Source organism: Bactrocera tryoni, chromosome 3 (genome assembly GCF_016617805.1).
Source record: "Bactrocera tryoni isolate S06 chromosome 3, CSIRO_BtryS06_freeze2, whole genome shotgun sequence".
NCBI classification, from domain to species: domain Eukaryota; kingdom Metazoa; phylum Arthropoda; class Insecta; order Diptera; family Tephritidae; genus Bactrocera; species Bactrocera tryoni.
Window position 1 is genome coordinate 3,506,247 of NC_052501.1, and position 22,390 is coordinate 3,528,636.

The window sequence follows — 22,390 nt, forward strand, 5'->3', positions numbered from 1 at the left end:
CTGCTCACCAAGTATTCTCTCAATAAATCCATTGATTGATGCGATATGTGGGAAGTGTGGCCGTCTTCACAATCTTCAATTTCAGGCATCAATTAGTCGGTTATCATGACGCGATAACGGTCGCCGTTGACGGTTACGTTCTCATTTTTGAAGAAACATGGAACGATGATTCCACCGGCTCACAAACCACGCCAAACCGCTGCTTTTTCGCAATGAAATGGTAGCTCTTAAGTCTCTTCAGGTTGCTCTTCTTCCCAAATGTGGCAATTTTGCTTGTTTACATACTCATTAAGCTAGAAATGAGCCTCATCGCTGAACAAAATTTGGCTCGAAAACGTGGGATCTTCTTGAAACTTTTCAAGAGCTCACAGAGCGAAGCGATGTCACTTGGGAAGGTGGAGCGACTTCAGTTCTGGCACAAACAGCCCAAGTTGCTGGGAACGACGCCGAATCGACTTTCCACTCTTGTACACTCTCAGCTACTGCTGCTATAACTTCTTCACTACGATCTGAACGTGGTCTATTCTGTCGAATATTATCCAATAATAAATGCTGGGTCTCAAGATTGGTGATAGTGCTTCTCAGTAGGTCGATTACGTCTACTATAACTTGAGTGAAGCGCGCCAAATACATTCTTCACTGAACGTGAATTTTCGTAATAAAATTGATCAATTTGTAAACGTTCTTCAGGCATAAATCTTGCCATGATGAAATGCCAAACAATGCTGAACAAAAATGACATGACAGCTTGGCACGACTCACGGGTGATCTGTCAAAAAAGGCTATTCAAAAAAGTTCTCTTATTTGGATCACCCTTTCCATTTTCCTTTTCAACGAAGAGAAGACTAAAGCTCAAAAATTCTGACATGTTTTGACGAGAGATAATTTCTCAATTTTTCATTTTTATAAACTGCTCTATACTACATTGGTTGTTACTCAAGTGTACGAATTTTCTGTCGAAAAATCGAATGGATAGTGCTACTTTATGAATAGTATTTACTATAGGAAAATCTGAAGCATCTCGATTATTGAAACTAGTATACGAGAAATAAGCATTGGTCTTTCCTTTTGAAACTTCAGGTTCCGTATGGCTTCAGTGCCGGCAAAACCACCTTCATAAAAAAAGATTTACAGCAATATGTAGTACTGTGTAAAGTTTTAATTTTATTCTATTAAGTACTCTTATTATTTATTCTTTTCTATAATAATATTTAATGTACAATACTTTTATTCTATTGAACATTTGCTCATATTTTTTATAAGTTATCACTACTTCATTGATTCTAATTCAAAATATTTCCGAAAACCAATGAGACTAATGTTTACCACACATTTTTTACATATTCAATTTGTCGCCTTATGTAATGACTTTATCAACTAAATGAAATCAATCACATGTAAGGGTTTCATATTATAATAATTACAAAAAGAGTTTTATATAAATTCGATCTCTGGAGATAAATACTAACATATTCATCAGTATGTGGGCATAATTTTGCTTACAAGTCTTTATCACTTGCCCTTCGTCACTCAAAACTTAAAAGCTACCAACTGTTGTTGAATATAAATTATTTGATATTTTATTTATTTACATATAAAATTTCTTAGCACTCATAATAATTCTTAGTCCGAACTACTTAAGGGTGTTCAGCGTGAAACAATTAACGCGCCACATTTGCTCTGCGACTAAACCGTGACCACCACCACCAAACGACCGTAGCTGCTTCAAAGGAAAGTTCAGTCCTCACATTTGGTCACCACCGAGACGGGCGTTGAGGCGCTGCTCGCCACGCTTGGCGCCAACGGGCTTTTGGGCGAGGCTGCAGCCGACGAGGTGAACGTGACGCCACCCGCCACCATGGAGGTGGGCACCAACGAGACGAGGCTCGCTTGCGACTGGCTGGGTGGGCTGTCACGCGGACTATTGCTGCATGGCGGACTCACTTGCGCCGCCGAATGTAGCGACAGATTCTGCGGATAGCCAGCAGCGAAGATGCCATTCAAATTGCTCAAGCCCATGTATTGCGAGAGAAGGGTGTGGAAGTTGGGCAATTTGTAGTGCGGAACAAGGCTGGGTGGCAGCAGCGCGGGGTTGAAGTGTTGATGTAAGGCAAAGTGTGGTGGCCAGAACTCGGGTGGCAAGGTGGCCGGATGGCCGGGTATGCCGTGCGGAATTGGTAGGCCGAGTGGAAAATCAGGCAAACCTGGAAATGCAAGAAAGGAAAGCGTGTTCATTAGTCGATGTCAAAATACGCGATTGCGTGTGAAACTAAAAAGTGTTAATTGAATTAATAAAGAAATTTTGAAAGGTACAAGAAAATTATTACTAAAATAAGATTTTATTTTTGTGATCAGCAAAGGTAATTAAAATAACATTAGCGTCGTGTAAATTAATAAATTATAAATCAAAATTAGGAAGCAGTTTCCACGATTAATGAGAATAATGAAAGCTAAACAGAAAATGTTAGGAACTTGGACAAAAATTTTTTAATTGGAAAACAGTTTCGATATTTTTTAATAAAAATTATGAATTTGTAAGAAATACCAACCTTGATCGGGTAGCAAATATCCGTTTTTATCCTGATTCATAAATTTTTCGCGTTTTCGCCACTTGGCACGACGATTCTGAAACCACACCTAAAAATAAACAAAACAATAATTTTAATTAATTTAAATTGCCAAAAATTTTAAACTTATTTCATATAGAACAAAAAAACCGATAACTATATTAACTGCATTACATTAGCAACACTGCAACCCCCGAGCAACCCACAGCTACTCTACAACATGCCTACGAGGGCGAATATTTGCACTACAGACCACTGCCGACCGACAGCAGCTTTCAACCCTCTTTTCACGCCTTGCTGAGATGAACTGGGGAAGCGGAGGATCACAGCATAGCAAGCATTACAATAGAATCCAATCGGAAGTCAGCTGCTCCTCTGCTTGTCTTCAGTCAACAACCCTATATTAACCCCAACAGAGCCGGAGTACATACGCTTACCCGACTCCGACTCCTGAACGAAGTTGACTAAGAAGAAAGTGCGCATGGGAGGTCATAACCTAATGGCATGCAACGCCAACCACCAGAATTATCGCATCAGGTGTTTAGACTGATGACTGCGGTGAAGCTGTAATCCTTTTTGGCAAGTTGCGAAGAAACTACAACAACAAGAACCACCTCAGAAAGGTGAAAGACTGGCAAATGGCCATCCACCTCTTGCCACCTTCATGCGCTCGAGCAGTGCTCAGTCGCACAAACAATTGTTAAATGCAATTTGCAATCGTGTTTAAGCCGAGTGCGCCCAATTTAACAACAACAAATTGGTTATGTACATACATACTTACAAATATATGTATGCGTTAGCATCGGAGTAAGCAGAGCTGGTTTTCGAAATGGCTTGCTAGTTATTTTTGTTGTTTTTTGACACAGGTGCGCGTAAGTGCAGGGTAATTCTGAAGAATGGATGCTTAGATCTAAAATTCGAAAGTTTAGAGGCATTGCAATAACTTTCATATTCCGAGTTTTTCCTAAATGATTTTTGGTGATCGAGAAGCATATCTCTAGGATGATAGCCGAGGTTTTGGTTCTACGCATTCGGCTTTACACTCATATTTACGCATACTGAAGGGAAGGTCTGGCTCACTGTCTGAAAGAAGTCATATAGCCATGGCTTTCGGAGTTTTCTTTCTTTTCTTCGATTAACTCCTCCTCATTTCTCTAAATCAGATTCCTCAATATTATTTAAGCACCTCATATAGTCAATTTAAAGCATCTATTTACATCTTTCGACTTAACTCACACTCTAAAATATGCAAAATCAGAAGCAAATCGACTACCTGCAATAAGCTTTTGCCGAACTTGTGTTGAGAGCTAAATTTCGGAGTGGGCGTGTATGGAAAACATTTCCGTTAGCATGTATGCAGCTGACAGAGAGCAATTTCCTCAGCGCTGAGCACCCATACTTGCAACCAACGACTTAAATAGATAACTGCTTAAGTGCCCAGATCCTTTTGATGCATTGTACGCAAGCCTTGTTCTGTGGCTCGGGCGTGTCTGCGGTAAATGTGCCTGACGAGAGCGTATGTATGGTATGTGTGTGGGTTGTTGCGGTGGGGTATTAAGAAAATTAATTGTTTGTAAGCAAATTTGCACAAAGCCAAGGACCGAAATCCGGAGCGATCACCACCCCACTGGCAGGTCAAAGCAGCAAAAATACCGAGATTGTGTAGCAAAGTTCACCAAAGTTGAAATTTTCAAATTGACTAGCATTTGCATGCCTTAGCTTGAGATGTTAGGAGGCAGCTAAAATTGTGTAGCTATGGGGCAGAGGAAGCACAAGACATGTAAGCTGTCTAAATGTTAAACAATGCGCAACCAAGTGCGAATATTGAAGCCTTCAAGGGGTGCAAGGGCGTTTAAGGTTTAATTTCAATAAGCAATAAGCCTGCTCGCCTCCCTTAGGACAATCGACAAGCGGTCGTCGACGCCCGATGTCGGCAGTTACGTCGACTGTTCGCCCAACAATGCAGGCGCAGCAATGCGAGAATAAAATTAGTAATGATTTCCTGGCAATAATTGCCCTAAATGCTGTCATTTCTAGACGACAATGCAGGCAAGTCAACTCGGTGGTAGCAAGAGTTGGGTGGCAGCGGCAAGGGGCAGATATGTGCAAAGATGATTATTGTAATGATGGAGATGAGTTGCATGACTGGGTGTCGGTGTGGTGGGATTTCGTTGACAATCTGTAACATTCGAGATGCCCTAGAGCTTGGGGCGGGTATGCATAGCCAATCACATGAGTTTGTGGGTGTGTATTGGTGGCATTTAATTGTTACAAGGACTGCTGTAACGCAAGTGAATATTCGTATCATTTTCTGGCACTGAGATGAAACGAAAAATATAATTGTGCTAAATGCTTTGCTTTATTCGTTTATGCCAGTGAATAGTCGGATGTGTAGACACGCTTCCGGGTAATTATGTGAGCTGCGGCATTTTATGCATGCCTTAATCTAAAAACGTTCCACGGAGAAAAAAAATTTTATGGGAGAGAAATGTGCTAAAATTCTTGAAATTTCGAGAGAATATTTTTTATGAGGATGAAGTGAGGATTCGTTAGTTTTTTTTAGGGAAAGTTAATATGTTTTACAGCAGTTGTGGTGCCCATATTCATAGAAATATTTTTAAACCTAAAAATTCAAGATAATTTTCAAGGTGATAAGAAAAATAAAAATATTCCACACAAAACAAGTTATCGAAAAACTCAACTGTGTATTTTAGATGAACTTTTTTTAAATAAATGGCCTCTGTATATACGATTAAAACCAAAAGGAGAGGAATGGAAGATCCTGGGTAGAATGTTTTAAAACATAAATAGCAGACGCTTACTAATCCATAAGCATTTCCCAGCAACATTTCACTTCAAGTCTCAATTTAAATTTTATTTTATTAAAATTTTTTATTTTATTTTTTTTTTTAATTTTATTCTAGTACAATTTATTTTATTTTTTTTTTTGCTTTATTTCATTTTTAAAATAAAATTTTGTTTTTATTTTACTTTTTATTTTATTTTTTTATTCTGGTTCACTCCTTTTTATTATTTTATTTTAATTTTTTTTTATTTTTTTATTTATATTTATTTTATTTTATTTTATTTTATTTTATTTTATTTTATTTTAATATTTTCATATTTTTATATTTTTTTATTTCATTTCAACTAATTTTTAAAATAAATTTTTTTATTTCTTATTTATTTTATTAGTTTATTTCTATTTTATTATTCCCATTTTACTATTTCTCAAATACATGTCACTTCATGCTGAAATTTAAATTTTAATTTGTATTATTATTTTTTATTTTAATTTTTTAATTCTATTTTGTTTTTAATTTTATTCTAGTTCAATTTATTTTATTTCCATTTTAATTTATTCTATTTTGCTTTATTATTTTTTATTTTAATTTTTTAATTCTATTTTGTTTTTAATTTTATTCTAGTTCAATTTATTTTATTTCCATTTTAATTTATTCTATTTTGCTTTATTGTATTTTATTTAATTTACTCTAGTTTTATTTTATTTTATTTTATTTTATTTTATTTTATTTTTATTTTATTTTATTTTATTTTATTTTAATTTATTTTATTTTATTTTATTTTATTTTATTTGATTTTAATTTAATTTATTTTGCTTTATTTTATTTTGTTTTATTTCATTTTTATTTTATTTTTTTTATTTTATTTAATTTATTTATATTTAATTTTAATTTTTTTTATTTCATTTCATCCACATACTCCAAGGCCATATATCCTCCAAAGCCTCACTAAGTATATTTGCACAAATAATTCTGCTGTCATATTAAAGTCAATAAAAATGTATAAGCTCATCAATAGATATTAATATTTTCATACACATGCGGATAATTCTCTGTGGCACAACAACAACGACCCCATCAAATCAGAAACGATGTATATTTATACAAATTGTCTGATACTAAACTAGTTACCAGCCAGTTTGAAGCACACATGAGTTCCCATGCCATGCGTGTGAGTGTGTGCGAATGGGCACATGTGTGACCAACGCGATTGTATCATTTTTATACACACACATATAGATATACATGTACACTTTTCGACTTAATGTTTTCTCGCTCAATTCGCCGCCACCAGTCGGCGCTCATGTCCTTCCAAGTGCATTAAATCCGAAAATAATTGCCATCTTCATGCCAACATGTTGTCCGCCGAGTCCATGTGCCCTTTACAAAGCACACACACACACATATATGCAAATAAGAATACACATGTGTGCGCGACAAGCTCGTTGAAGGCTCATTTAATGCAGATAGGAGGAAAAACCCCGATTGATTCAATGACAGGCAACGAACCAACAACTGCATTCACAAATTTATATGAGTTTGTGTATATGTGTATATCCATGTGCGTGTGTGTAAGTATAAAATGTACGGTACTTGTTAGCGATTTAGTGACTACTAATCGGTGCATTTAAAAATGTTACAACACGCTCATTTATGCTCATTCGTCCAGTGTACACCATACGAGGCTATATGTGTGTGTATGTGCGGACACGAGTTATGGGAAAGCAATTGAAGTGCGCGCGTGTGTGAGCGTGTATTATGCGCAATTTTTGATTTTTTCGCAAACTGATACTATCAATGACCAATTTAGCTAACAAACGGATTTGTGACAACAACAAACACACACAAACAATGAAGCATATGCACACATACATACATATGTTTTATTTTTTTATTGCTAAGTCCTCAAACGTATTTTAAGCGCAATAATACAAGTACGTTGATATTCCGTCGGGCACGTTGGGCGTGCTTCTCGAAAAGGTATCAGCCACGAGCATAACACATGTAAACAAACATTGTTAGTGTTTTTTTTTTTTTCAAATATCGCTAAATCCGTTTTTGTTAATTTCGTGCTCAAATTGTTCAATAAGCCGTTATCTCACTTTGCTGTGATATGTTTTTTATTGCCATCTTTATTGTCGTGTCATTAGGGAAAAGGGGATTGCGCTTGTATTTTGCCGATTGATCATCATTTGGAAGGGTGAGGGGTGGTGTTTCGGCATATGCTCAGGCACTGGCTGTTTGTGTTTTTAATCTGTGCCCTTGTTGGGTCAAATTAGTGTAAAAACAATAACAACAAACACTCAATAGACAATTTAAAATTGCCCTTGATGGCACTTCAATTGAAGTTTGAAGCTCACGCCAAACAAATTATGATGGAAAACAAAACTGTTTAAAGATGAGACATCTGATTTATTACATTTTGGTATCTGAGTCCATCATCAGATGAGATATACCATATGATAATTTTTATATTTATAGGCAAGTTTTGATAAGAGAAGATGCATTTTGTAAATTCGTTTTGCTTCTGAGAAATGTTAATTGCATATATCTTATTTACAACTGTAGTTTAAGGTATAGCAGTCATACGTTTGCTGAAAATAAGGTCATCAGTTATGTTGTCAGGAATCTTTTTTGCAACCTTTTCTTGACGTCGTTTTTTCGGAAGGGTCAGGTTTTTATACCCAAAACATTAACCAAATGGATGAGCGACTCGTATAAGGCAAGTTTTCGATGACTTCATTACCTTCACTGAATATTTTACATTAAATTGTAATTCAAGCCAATAATTTGGTCACTTGCGTTTTCATTAAACTAAAAATAACCGAACTTTTTGGAAATATTGGGTAGTCGAAAAAGTCTTTTCGTATTTTGTCAATAGTTGTCTTTGTAGTCATATATCTCTAAGTGCTACCAATCACATTGTGTCACACCATATACTGTTGGAAAGGTAAGATTTTAAGCTTCATTTAACCAAAAGTTCGGGGAAGTTGAAAAAAGTTACAGCTGTTCAAAAATGAGTGAATACTCGTATAATGAAGAAATTCGTAATATTTTGAAAATAATTGTAAAAAAGGGAAGAATTTCCCGCAAGCCACCAATGAAATTTTTAGAAGTTTACGGAGATGATGCTGTATCAGTTCGCTTGCTTCAGTTCTGAAAATTTCGATGTGAAAGATGCACCTAGCTCTGGTCGATCTTTCGTTCAAAAACTCGATGAAATTATGGAAAAGATTGACCAGGACTGTTACATAAGCAGCCATGACATCGCTAAGAAACTTAACATTCATCATCAAACGGTTTTGAACCATTTAAAAAAGCCGGGCTACAAAAAGAAGCTCGCCGTTTTGGTACCACATGAATTGTCTAAAACGAAATGAAATCGAACAATTTCAGAAGCGAATGATAGCAAGAGACGAAAAGTGGATCAAATACGGCAATAATGTGTGAAAAAGATCATGGTCCGAGCGTGGTGAAGCTCAACAAATGGTCGCAAAGCCATGATTGACGCCTCGAAAAGTTATGCTAAGTGTTTGGTGGTATTTGAAAAGAATCATCCACTATGAGCTGCTCCAGCCTGGTCGAACAATTGATTCTACATTTAACTGGCAACAACTGATGAGATTGAAGCAAGCAATCCAAATAAAACGGCCATAACTGATCAACAGAAAGGACCTCGTCTTCCATCAGGACAATGTTAGACCACACATCTTTGATGGCTTGGCAAAACTGGGAGAGCTTGGCTGGAAAGTTTTAATACATCCACCATATAGCCCTGACCTTGCACCATCGGATTAACATTTATTTCGGTCAATGCAGAACTCTCTTAATGGAGTAAATTTGGCTTCAAGAAAAGTCTGTGAAAATTACTTGTCGCACTTTTTCGACGAAAAACCAAAAAAGTTTTACACTGATGTTTCTAGCGAAAAAATTGCAAAAACTGGTCGACCAAAATGGTACATATTTGGTTCATTAAAATTCTTTATAAATATAAAAAAAAATAAGTTGAAAGTTGATTAGAAATACGAAAAGACTTTTTCGACTACCCATTATAAATTTCGGTTATTTTTGGGACACATCTTGTATTCAAATTTAGTTATTCAAAAAGAGGCGACTGATAACAAAAGTAGTTTTTTACGAGATCTCTTAAGCCATTCATGAAACAAAATATTTATTTAAACTAATATTAAATATTTATAGCAATAACAATCGATTGCATACGCTAATCGTCGATAGCGATTGCAATTAAGAAAAATAAAAATATTAACACCGCGCATTTTTATTGCCTAAATTTCCAGCAACGACCTTTCGAGCAAATCAATGACACCGTTCACTAATTCCTAAATGCAATCAAATGGAAAATCGCTATTAAGAGCTCATTGCAGCACTAATGAAGGTGATGAAAAGCAAGGAAATAACACCCCTCGCCTTAATTCTCACAAAATAAAGATTTTATACGATTTGAGGACGCTTAGCATATACCCAGGCGCATATGGGATACGGTTAACCCACCCCAAAACTCGTTGACTGCAAATGTTTTGTATACACAAAGCGATTTAAAATGTTTTAACGCTATTTACAAATGCACAAACACACACTAACAACTTGCCACCAACAACCACGATAAACAAAATTAAACAAAAACACCAAGTTGCCAGTAAATTAAATTCTCATCAGTGAAAAAAGCGAAAAAAGCAAGCGATCAACAGCTTTGGATAAGCGTTCGGCGGACGCCGCGTGCAGCATGTATTTGATTGTGCGGCAGCAACAACTGTAAGTCGCTACTTGAGCGGTATTCTTATGCAAATTACGCGTACATGGCAACAACTACACAAACATACATACTTTCATACATATGCAGATGCGGCTAAAACCTCTGCAAATCCTTCACTTGAATTAACAGTTGTACGGCCACTTACTCGAACACACAAACACACCAACACAGTTCCATGCACATTTGTGTGTGTATGTGTAGCATTTGTACGCGTTATGCTTGATTGTGGCAATTGTTGCGAATGTAATTTGCATAATTAGCAACATAATTGACTGCGGCTACTGCATACATGTACAGTTAAACGTGCTACATATTGTGGCACAACCCGTTTTCACCCACACTTGCAAATGTGCATAATTGTTGCTAATTAACCCATTAATCTGGAAATTGAATTGCGAAAATAATTACCAAACAAAAGTCATTGCTGAGTGAAGAGCCAATAATTGTGCCGTCAATTAATAATTCGCATTGTTGCAAGCGATTATGTTGCACTTAAATTGATATTCGCGATTTTTTTGTACATTAAATTGGCCACGAAGTTTATAATACCGTGAAGGAACCGTATATAATTTATATTAATGAACAGCATGACGAGCTGAGTCGATTTACTCATATCTGCCGGCATATATGGGTAGTCGAGAAAGTCTTTTCGTTTTTCTAATCAAATTTTAACTTATTTTTTTATATTTATAATGAACTTTAATGAACCAAATATGTACCACTTTGCTAGACCAATTTTTCTCATTTTTGAAAAGCTGTCACTTTTTTCAACTTCCCCGAATTTAATTTTTTTTGGTTAAATGAAGTTTAAAAACTCACCTTTCCAATACTATATGGCATGACAGATTTGTAGAACTGGAGATATACGACTGCAACGACATTTATTGACAAAATACGAAAAGACTTTTTCGACTACCCAATATATACGCGAAAAAATCGCTCAATTTTTAAAATATCTATCTGACATTTAGCACACATCCCTTTCTCCCCCAAAAAGCAACTGACTTGTCGAAACCGCCGATATCGGATGACTATATCATATAACTGCCATAGATCTGATCACGATCTTCAAGAAATTTGGCCCGGACTGCACTACAGTCTTCGAAGAACCACCTGAGAGTGTAGATGTCATACAAGTTTTCCGCTCAAAGCCAAGATATTTGTATCTATTTTTGTCAACGAAGTATCCTATTGAAAAGCAAGCGTACCATAAATTAAGATAGAAAACTAATACAAATGCGACTACCAACTCCCAGCCGTCAAAGGGTAACAAACTTAATATAAATCTATTATAAATTCAATATCAAAGAGAAATCTAATAGAATCACCACTTATTTTGTTATATCAAAAAAACTATCTCTCACGAAATATTTGTAAAAAGAAAAAAATTGAGTTATCTACCAGTTAAACGCCGGCAAAGCCAATGTCGAGCAACATCCTAGCAATACATGTGTACGTATGCACCGTCGAGGGCATCTCATCATCCACTTACAATCAAATTGACTCACGTGATCGGACAATCGCACCGTTAATGCAACCATTATAGGTGATATTAAAAGTGCTTGATTGCAACAATCGCCATGGGAACATCAGCAAGAAAATAAGATACAAATAAATGTTGCAAACACACACATACGCACAGATTTGCGCGCATACAAAGCAGCAGCGTGCAGCAGCTGCCATTGTTTGTTGCTAAAATGCGCTAATCCGTAAATAATTACAAAATCAGATAACAATTCACGAGCTGCAGTCGACTCATGTGCTGCCAACCAGCGACTAAAGCAAGTACTTGCATACTTGTATGTACATATGTATGTAGCAGATAGTGAAATCACAATTCAACGTCTATTTACCTGTACACGTGCTTCGCTCAAATCCAAGCGCATCGCCAGATCTTCCCTTGTGAAGACATCCGGATACTGCGTCTTCTCGAAGGCGCGCTCCAGTTGGTGCAACTGGAATGTTGTGAATGTGGTGCGCGATCTGCAACGGCATCAATGGCAAAGAAATTAATATTATTGTTATATTTGTAGTTAAGTCTCGCATAAATGAAATCATTGTACTTATATAATATACTTAAATGAAAGAATTTGTCTCAATGAATCAAAGCAGCCGCTTTGGCGAAACGCTCAGAAGCTAGATTTAATGCGATTGCTTTTCGCCTCTTGCAATTTGCTTCCCCGGCTTTGGAGTTTATTATTCACAGATCTTTAAGCGGATTTTAATAGGCAATAAAAAATAAACATTTGAAGTTATTTTTTAGGTTTAGAACTGTTTGAAAGCAATTTCTGAAAGTGAAAGCCAACAATTCGAAAGAAGAAAAGAAAGTTCAAAGAGGAAGGCTTCTAACTCACCATTTGTATTCGTGAATAAAAAAGTTTGAGTGCTCTGGGTCTCAGCTAAGGCATTTTCAGACAATTCAACAATGAAAATACGAGGTTTAATTGGTACTTAGTAGAGACTGAAAAGGAGTTCCTAACCCCATAATGCAGGATATGGCAAGTCTTAATATAATTATATTAAAAAATCGATTTTTAAATATTAGAAAAAACTACTGTATAATATTTTTGAAGAAAAAATTAAATATTGTATTAGGTATTTTAAAAGGAAACCCATTATTTTTCCAATGACGGACTTTAGTAATCTGTATCCTGCGTATAAGTATGATGGGGTTATGCCGTATGATGTTAGAAAGTTAAGATTTCGTACTAAAAAACACCAAAACTTATGATTGCTTAAAGAAGATGGACGCCAGCGAAGAGAAAGTACACCCAAGCGTGACCGAAAATGTGGATAGTGCTTATAATCCTAACGCTGTAGGAGCCAATCAGACGCCACTTTGCAATTTCAGTTTAGTCGATTTCGTTCCGGTAATTTTGATGTCAAAGATGCATCGCGCTTTGGAAAATCAATTGACGAAAATATCGATAAAATAATAAAATGTTAAGTCCGACAATTATGTAAGCACATTTTCAATTACCGAAGAGCTAAACATGGCGCAAAAACCCGTTGGTAACATTTCAATCCGGTTGGATATAAAGAGAAGCTCGATGTATGAATGCCATACGACTTAGCGCCAAACCCCTAATGGGTCGAGTTTCCAGCTGCAAATCGCTGTTGAAACGCAACAAAATCGATCAATTTCTAAAGCGAGTTATTACTAACAATGAAAGTTGGATCAATTACGACAACGTCAAGTTAAAACGGTCGTGATCGAATCGCAGTGAGTCGACTCAAACGGCGGCCAAGCCAAGACTGATTGTCCGCAAGGGTTTATGTGCGTATAGTAGGATTGGCAGAGCAACATCTACTATGAGTTACTGTCAACATCTTAATCCGAGCCTGTCCTGTCAACAATTGTTCCGCGTGAAAGAAGCAATCGCCCAGAGGTGATCAGCTTTGGTCAAGAGTAAAAGAGTTGTGTTCCATAAGGACAAGGCTAGGGCATATACAGCAAGAATAATTTTTCTGATGAAAAATTCATTCAAAAAAAGCGTGTAAAAGTCGAATGTAAAAATTGTTTGCCCACAGGGTCGAGGGTAAAACGATAGTGGCATTATAAGTCATATTCAAAACAAGTAATTGAACAAATCGGCGCTCATTTCCCATAATTCGGGTAATTCGGGTAATTCTAAATATGCCAAATAGAACCTTATATAAACAATCAACTCTTTTCACTAGAAAAAAAATTGTCATTTCAGATGTTGTAAATGCCCAAAAACACATGAACGCTATTTTTTGTTTACAGTTATTTAAAATATTCATCTCGGCCATAGAATGGAATCAAATCGAAAATTGTCCGCGATTATATTTTACTACTTTTCAAGTCATATGAGAATTTGTACAGCAGTCCACTGCTAGAAAGTTGCTTTCTTAAAACAGTGAAACCTCGATAACGCCAGAAAATTTTCAATTCATTCCAATTTACATACAAAACCGGCAATATTTAGGAAACCAACATTTTTAAGACCATATTTTGTGATTCTTACCTTCGAACCTTGCGCGGTCGCTCCATATCACCCAGATCATGTCCACTGTTCAGACTATTGGACAACTCGTCGTCATTGTCCACATCGAGACCGTTGTCCATATTTGTTGGTGATTCGTCGCGTTGTGTCATGTGATGACTGTGATGCAACGAATTCATGCTACTCATATTGTTGTTGCTACTGTTGCCGTTACTAGAGCTATTACTAAGGTTATGATTATTCATGTTATTGTTATTGTTATGTAGAATATGTATTTGATGACTGTTCAAGGACTCGGTGGAATCTGAAAATGCAAAAATTAATATTTCATTAATTTTTAAGTAATTTGAAACAACTTTTTTGAAATGTAAATTCTTAAAGAATATATAAAAATTATTTAACTTGAAAATGTTTCATATAATATCATTATTTTATAATAAAATAAAAAATAAGTTGAAGTTTGATTAGAAATACGAAAAGACTTTTTCGACTACCCAATATAATAATTTGTAATGTAATTTTTTCAAAACAAGCAAACAATTATTATCAACAAGGCTTCACTGTATTACACACATACATATGTACATGCAGTTCCTTAATTCATTGCACACCTTTTTGGGGTGGTTGCGCCTAATTCACATTAATAGCATTAAAATAAGTTTAAATAGCTGGTCGACTAAGCACTGGCGTCTCGCATTGATTTTCAAGCGCATTCAACGCCAGCTTACTTCGGCTCACGCACAGTCTCGCTTGCTCAGCCACACCAACCCACTTTCCGCCCATTCTCAAGCTCTTCCCGGCGAGTGTATAAACAAACCAATTCAACCCGACTTCTCAGCGCTGCTAAACAATTGAAAATTTCTTCTTCAAATACTTCACGAAATAATTTTCGAACAATAGCAACAACAAGCTTGCCGCATGACTTTGCTATTCACCAAAGCCGAACACACACACACGATTACAGGCGTATTTGTATGTGTGTGTTGGTTGGTATTTTTGCCAATTGTGCACTTCTTTCGTTGAATTCTCGCTTCTCGCTTGATTCGATCGCACAAATGTCTACACACACACACACACACGCACAATTACCGCTTATCGGTGCAAATTTCAAAATCAATAAATCAAAAGGAATTTTTTCGGTAAACACACACCAAGTGTGCAAACAATGGGTTAAAAAATTGCAAATTCAATTCAATAAAAAGAATTATGCGTTGCGCTTGTTGCCTCATTTCCATTGAGTTTCAATTTGATGGCGTTTCAATTGAATTTGATTTGAAAGAAAAAGTCCATTGAAGAGTGTATTTAAGTATACATTTTGGCTAAGTGCCTAAGTGCCATATATTTAGATGGGTCTGTGTGTGTGCTGTCGCTTGTATGAAAACGTCGTATGTGTTTCTCATGGCATACATGTGTATGTGAGTGCGTAGGTATGTGTGTTCGTTGGATTTAAGCAGCAATTTCCTGCGCTGGAGACATTCAACAATTTAAAATTCGACTTGAGTGCGAGTTAGATTTACTTCCATATGTTAAAATATTAGAATTTTTATAACCAACGTTGCTTTCTTAAATCAAGTCTCCTTAAAAAATTATCTAAGGTTTCTGCCCAATCATACAAAAATTTTAACCTAGTGTTGCTCAAAATCTTTAATCGAAGTGAATCTTCATAGTTAAAGAAGTGAAAATTTTATTTTAGTGTTCACATTATTCTTACTTTCATTGAAAAATAAATTGCAACATCTGAAATTAAAAAATTTAATTTACGCCTACAGATATGCTATGTTAATGCACAAAGAAATCAATACCATCGTCACTCACATGCAAAATAAAAATCGAAATTGAATTTTTTACTGTTTACGATTCACTACATCATATTACATATAAGTAGCATGAAATTTTCAGCTGCCGTTGTCAGATATAACCAATATATAACCCATGTATAACCAATATATAACCAATTTATAACCAATATATAACCATTTTATAGCCAAAAATCAAATTTTGTTCAATAAGAGTGGTTCAATTATTTTGTTTTTCCTTCGCCTGTAAACTTATGAAAAGCGATGTTACGTTATTTGACTGTTTAGGTGAGGATATACATTTGTATGTATGTATACTGGTCGATTAGTGAAATAGTTTTGGAGATATGAAAGCATTTTTTAACTTGGTGTATTGAGCTTTAGAAACTTCAAATGCTTTTCGAAACCATGTTTTTAGAGACTGTGAAGAAATTTTCTCCGAAATGACTGGACCGATCGACCTGAATTTCCACTGAAAGAATAAGATTTTTGACAATAATTTCGATTTTGCAAAGCATCATTCATTTATTGTTATTATGAAATTTTTTTACTTGGATATAAGATAATTTTTATGCGTTTTTTCTGACTTTCCAGTGGATATAACCCCTTAAATTAAGTATTTTAAAATCATTTATTTTCAAAATTTTATTCTAGTGAAAACTGTTCAATATTTTCTGGCTCGCAAATGAATGCCTAATTTCATCTATGCCCATATTTCATCTGACTTCCACTAAAACCCCGCATTTAACCCTTTTTAAAACGTCTAAATCTGCTATTGAGCAATTTAGCGACTAATCAATCGAATATTCAACAACAGTTACGTGCCGCAGCAGACATCCTCTTTAGCATACAAATTGAAAATGCAGGTATTGAGAGCAAACCACATGTCACACCGTCGAATGAGTCATTAACTCAATTATTGATATGGTTGACCATGAAATGGATCGGCTTAGAGCCATTTTGGCGCACACCATTGCATAAATAACTGTTTTACTATAAGCATAACACACACAACCGCATCTAACAATATCAAAGCTTTCAGCGCTCATCCTCAGCGAAGTGGGCATTGATTGAGCAGATTACGAACAAAATGCCATCAATAGACGCCACAGCATCCCTGCATATTTACACATACGCCACTATATACAGAGATATGTATATGTGTATATAAGCTTAAACAAACACGCTTGAATAAAGTTGGGTTGGCTGTGTTTGTGTGTTTGTGTGCTTGCCAGCAATATCGCACTGGACGAAAAACCACTGAACCACAGTGTGTGCAAATATTTTGGCACCTTCGGCTTTTTTGACTAAACCAATGCAGCGAAACAACAACATGAAAGTGAGCTTATATTAAAACTGGCGGAATCTCACATGAGCACTACTACATACAAGCAATGTGTCCACGTACACACATACACATATAATAGCTTAAGCACACGTTGTTGGACTCATGGCCGTGGTGTTACCGAGTCCTTTTGATTTTATGCAAATTATGGAGCCATTTTGAGCAGAGTAAAAGCTACCATGCCATTGGATTTGATTTCGCATTGTTGTTGTTGTTTATATTATCGCATAACGAAGCATTAGTAGCTGCACAGAACTGAAATTGAGGGCAGAAATGCCTACTTATATCGCATGAGTTTAAATAATTTCATTTAATGACGGTGTAATGCACAAGCGGGATATATGTTTGCGAAAGTAAAAGCTCTTCGAAAGTAAATTATTAAAAAAAAATGTTAATCCCGAAATAATTTGGCAAGTTAGTTGATTTTTTAATAGAAGGATAAAAGCTATGGATGCGATAAAACTTGAGTCGGTTTTAGTTAATGTTCTGGTTAATGTTTTAGTTAAAGTTTTGGTTAATGTTTTGAGTATGAAGCGCGTCAACGGCACCGAGTAGAGGGCACAAAAGAGATGTTGGACAACGTATCTGAGCATCCTTCATTCATCAATCGCATTATTACTATTGCCGAGTCGTGATTTTATGCATGTGGCTGCGAAACTGTTGAACAATCTAGCGAATGGTGCTCCAAAAATCACCCGTCTGGCACCGAAGGGCTTCGAAGTGAATGGAAATTTGAATTGAATGAACCTAGTTTGAAGACGACAACAAAGATTTGCTTTAAAATATGTGAAAAATTGTCAGTCCGGGTCATTTTTGATCGGATACCAAAGTACATATTCTGTACGACTAAAAGTTTTCCAAAAATCACAGGCTAGCTATAGAAACATATCAAACCACCTAAATGAAGTCAAAAAAGTTTTAAGTTTTTTGAAATTTAAAGTCTTTTAAAACCAAAATTTTTGTTGTTTTTTCTTTATTTCGAAGCTAATCTACTTAAGCTAACTTTTGGAAATGGAAAAAATTTGTATGGAAAATATTGTTTAGATTGTTAAATATTGAAAATTTTAAGTACGATACTCATTGATAAATCTAATGGGCGTTCTACAAACGCTTTGATAGCCTTCCCGTGGATCTCGCATGGATGCTGCGACTAATTATAGCTTGTAATATATACTTCAAGGCGTTAGCGCATAATTTTTTTCTCCACATACGATTTTCTCAGCAACACAATAAATTTCTCTCACCACCACGCACGCTGACGTCTCTACTAATAATAACCGTAATGAGTGTTTCAGTTACAAATTTGCTTCGGGCAAAATATTTGTGCGTCTTGTTGTAATCAAATATGAAAATCGCATAATGTCACCGCAGGACACCGGCGTTTGGCAATCGCCAGCGCTATGCCGTGACGTCGTTGCGAGCGGCAGGCACTTGTGACCGAACAAATGGCAATAGTTTGACTGACGTTGAGGTAAAGCCAATAACAACATAGCAATTGCGTGAAACTGCAATTCAATTACAACAACATTGCTGCCGTGTGGAATAAAGTTAAAAATATTTTGCTTTTCCATTTTGTATTGCGCTCTCACACGCCCATCTGGGCCGTATTTGGATAGTTACCCCCGTATTTAATTCGATGATAAGTAATTTGATGCCAACTTACCAAATTGCCTTTCACTAACTGCATGAATGAATGAAAATCTATGTGTATACAACAACTGTTACAAAAATATATGTGTGAATATGTTTTCACCGGCGCTTCATTGTGCAGAATCCAAGCAGAAAATTTAAAATCATACAATCTCTATATGAGCACATTCCTCGTCCTTTTCCTTTTCGTTCCTGGATGTCCTGCTGTGTGTTCACGAGAGTTCTGCCGTCGCAGACATATCGTTGAGTTGTGAAAAATTGTTAATTTGAGGCTCATTAAAATTTGATTACACGTTATGCCAAGGAACCACTTTCCGAGGGTCGTCAACTGGTTTTCTTCGTCTCTCCTAGTGTATGTATGTATTTATTAGAACGCATTGATCATATGGGAACTCGTAGATCGCTATATTGTAGCAGCTTGATGTATATTATTGGCGTAACTGGATTTGAAATTGAATTGCGTTGTTTAGTTTCTTCTGAGAACGTTACGCTCATTTATCGCGCGGTTTCATCGATATCAAATAATTACATTTAAAGGAAAAGGAAGCAGTGCTTGTTTAGTCCCGTGTTTTCTTTAGAGTGCTCAAGAAAAACCGAGCTTAGTTTGCAATTTTTAATAAAAAAAAACAATTTTTGGAAACTTCTCGGAACTCGAGTTTTTTGTTTTGAAATTTCAAAACACCAAATTCCAGTATAGACCAGAGACATACACCAAAATGTATAGGAGAACGCATTGTGCTGTTGCTTTTTCAATAATTCAATCAAAGCGCTCTATTTCAAAAAAAGAATTCATAGAAAGTAGCCTTACAACAATAAAATAGGCTAATTTTGAAGAACTTTCTTACTAATAATATAAATAAAATATAGTTAACACTTAAACCATACTTATGGCTAGTTAGCGGATACTTGAACCTGACCAAGTAGCCATTTAACTAGAATGGAATTACATCTCGTATTGAGGTATTGAGAATAGCGAATATTATGACAAACTTAACTAAAATGAGACAATTTTTAAAAAATTAATCATTAGCATAGTCTTTACGTATAACTAGTTAGCGTATACTCGAACACTTCAATAGCATGCAAGGTCTGTCGCAAAAGAAACAGAACTTTTTAAATATAACTGTTTCTGGTGGCGCCACTTATTGGTGGGTATATGAAATAAAAAGTTTGATCTCTTATTGACATTTCGTAAAAATTTTAAGACAATTGGATAACTACAATCGATGTTATCGATCAAAAAGTGACAGCAGCTTTTGGTCATTGGTCGTAAAATGCATTTTGAACCAAGAGCAAATATTAAATTTTGTTTTAAACTTGGGAGAACGTTTACTGAAACATTTCAAACGATGAAAATAGTTTATGGTGATCAGTGCCTATTCCTCCTATAGACCTCTGTGACGATCAGAAGTCGGTCGTCTTCAGAAGTCAAAAATAAAGACAATGCTGATTTGTTTTTACCATTCCGAGGGTATTGTACACCGAGAGTTTGTCCCACCTGGCCAAACGATTAATGCTGTGTTTTACCTTGGTGTTAAGAAACGTCTTTTGTCACGCATTCGTCGTTCTCGACCACAATACCGTGAGGCAGGGTCCTGGCGCCTGTTGAACGATAATGCGCCGTGTCATCGGCCGACGTTTGTCACTTATTTTTTGACAAAAAACTCCATATTAACCATTAATCACTCACCCTACTCACCTGATCTGGCACCCTGTGATTTTTACCTATTTGGAAAACTTCATTTGCCCATGAAAGGACACTGGTTTTAGGATATTTCAGCTATCCAAAAGGCGACGACCGATATTCTCAAGAGCATTCAAAAAAATGGCCTTAAACACTCATTTGAAATGCTAATTGACCGGGCTAAACGCTGTATCGAAGCACAAGGAAACTACTTTGAATAAAAAAATATAACTTTTGAAAAATATTAATTTTTTGTTGTTTTTTAACAATCCTGTTTCTTTTGCGACAGACCTTGTATATTAGTTAGAGGGTACTTGAACCTTGCAAAAGAGCGATTTAGCTGATTTGCCTTTCATTGCGTACTATTAAGGTTATTTTGAGTTACATTTTGACCAGGATAAGAATAATTATTGAAATATTTGCACTTTAAATTATTCTTTCATTATTTGCCAAAGTTCTGAAACCGTTCTGATTGAGTAAAAAAGCAAAAATAATTAGATCTTAAAGCTTCTAAGAAATCCCCGAATTAACGAGCCCATGACTTAAAAATTTACACGAGAAAATCGAAAAATGAAATAGGTATGGACCGTTTCTGACAAAAATATCCCTCAATCACGAAATCTAATAAATAAAATATACAGAAACAAGTGAAGTTAGTGCTATAAACGACGCCTCCGCCTTTTGATGTTTTGCCGTGTTTAACTTCCAGTTCTCACGTTCTGACAATTCTTTCTAGGCTGTGGCAACAACATTTTACGATCATTATTTTGATCAGAATGAAAACTATAAAATAGTAAAAGCGACCGACGGCTGTCAAAAGAAAAGGAGCTAGTATATGCAATTTGCAAGCAGACTGATTTCCATTTCCTTTTTTCTTGATAGAAATCATTCGAAATATTTTCAAAAACTCTGAATATCCATTGGAAAAACATTAAGTATACTTAAAAGTAACATTTTTTCCAAAAACAAAATTATTATTTAACATTCATTTATACAAAAAACAGCCTTTCTGCGCTATTGACTCACCTCTTCTCTTCGTCTGCGTACCCAAAATTTGATCGATGCTGTAGACAGCGCGTGGTCTTGATACAGGACCTTCCTGAACTGGACGCATAACGGGAGCCATGATGGGATGTGACGTTGTGGTGGACAACATTTTCGAAAATAAATATTGCTGCTTTCAACTTGGCACTAAAACTTTATTATTTTGCACAGTTTTCAATTTCGGTAAATATTACCAACTCCTTCCTTGGTACACAGTTGTTCTTTTACACAAAGTAAATTTACTAATTAAGTTACTTAATTGCACTTAGTAAACAATTAGAAATGCTTGTTAGTATTCATAAAGACAAATTATTCGCAATTGATTAGTTTCACTGCCGTTGGACACCTTTAGCACACGTTGCGTTTATGAAAATCGCATTTCCCGCGCGCACATATACTTAATTGATGTGACGACTAACAACCACCGACTGACACAATCACCGCCTGGACTTAGCTATTTGAATGCCAGCAAAATGCGTCAACTCGACCGAGCAGGCTGGCGGCAAGTGTCTGAATGAAACGGCACCACGGCAGCGCCTTGTAGGTCCTGCGATGCGTTGTCAACCGTTGACAGTGCGCTGTCCTGTGCTGTGCGAAATGCTGAGACAAGCACCCCGTAGCGCGTTATCTCTTTCGCTCCTTCATGGCTTTCACAAGGCAGCGCGCGTAGGGTAGTTTTCCGGTTCTTGGCCATTATAATGGGTTTGCAGGTAGGCGCTAAGATACATTAAGGGGTGTTGCCGCACTCTCGCACACAC

General features: G+C 36.0%; 1 protein-coding gene across 1 annotated transcript; it reads right to left on the bottom strand.

Annotated features, from left to right (window-relative positions):
- Positions 1-1,144: 1,144 nt before the first annotated feature.
- LOC120771178 (homeobox protein orthopedia) lies at positions 1,145-22,147 on the bottom strand. The gene is made up of 5 exons (XM_040099069.1): positions 21,615-22,147; positions 14,135-14,417; positions 11,999-12,128; positions 2,550-2,637; positions 1,145-2,204 (listed from the first exon to the last, which is right to left on the bottom strand). The coding sequence occupies exons 1-5, from the start codon at positions 21,742-21,744 to the stop codon at positions 1,738-1,740; spliced, it is 1,098 nt and encodes a 365-aa protein (XP_039955003.1). The 5' UTR covers positions 21,745-22,147; the 3' UTR covers positions 1,145-1,737.
- Positions 22,148-22,390: the final 243 nt, after the last annotated feature.

Bases quoted from the DNA above. Each gene is read 5' to 3' on its own strand.
- LOC120771178 (XM_040099069.1), bottom strand. From the start codon at position 21,744: ATGTTGTCCACCACAACGTCACATCCCATCATGGCTCCCGTTATGCGT. The intron at 12,129-14,134 runs GTAAGAATCACA...ATGCCGTTGCAG, and splicing joins CGACCGCGCAAGGTTCGAAG to ATCGCGCACCACATTCACAA. The intron at 2,205-2,549 runs GTTGGTATTTCT...TTGCATTTCCAG, and splicing joins ATATTTGCTACCCGATCAAG to GTTTGCCTGATTTTCCACTC.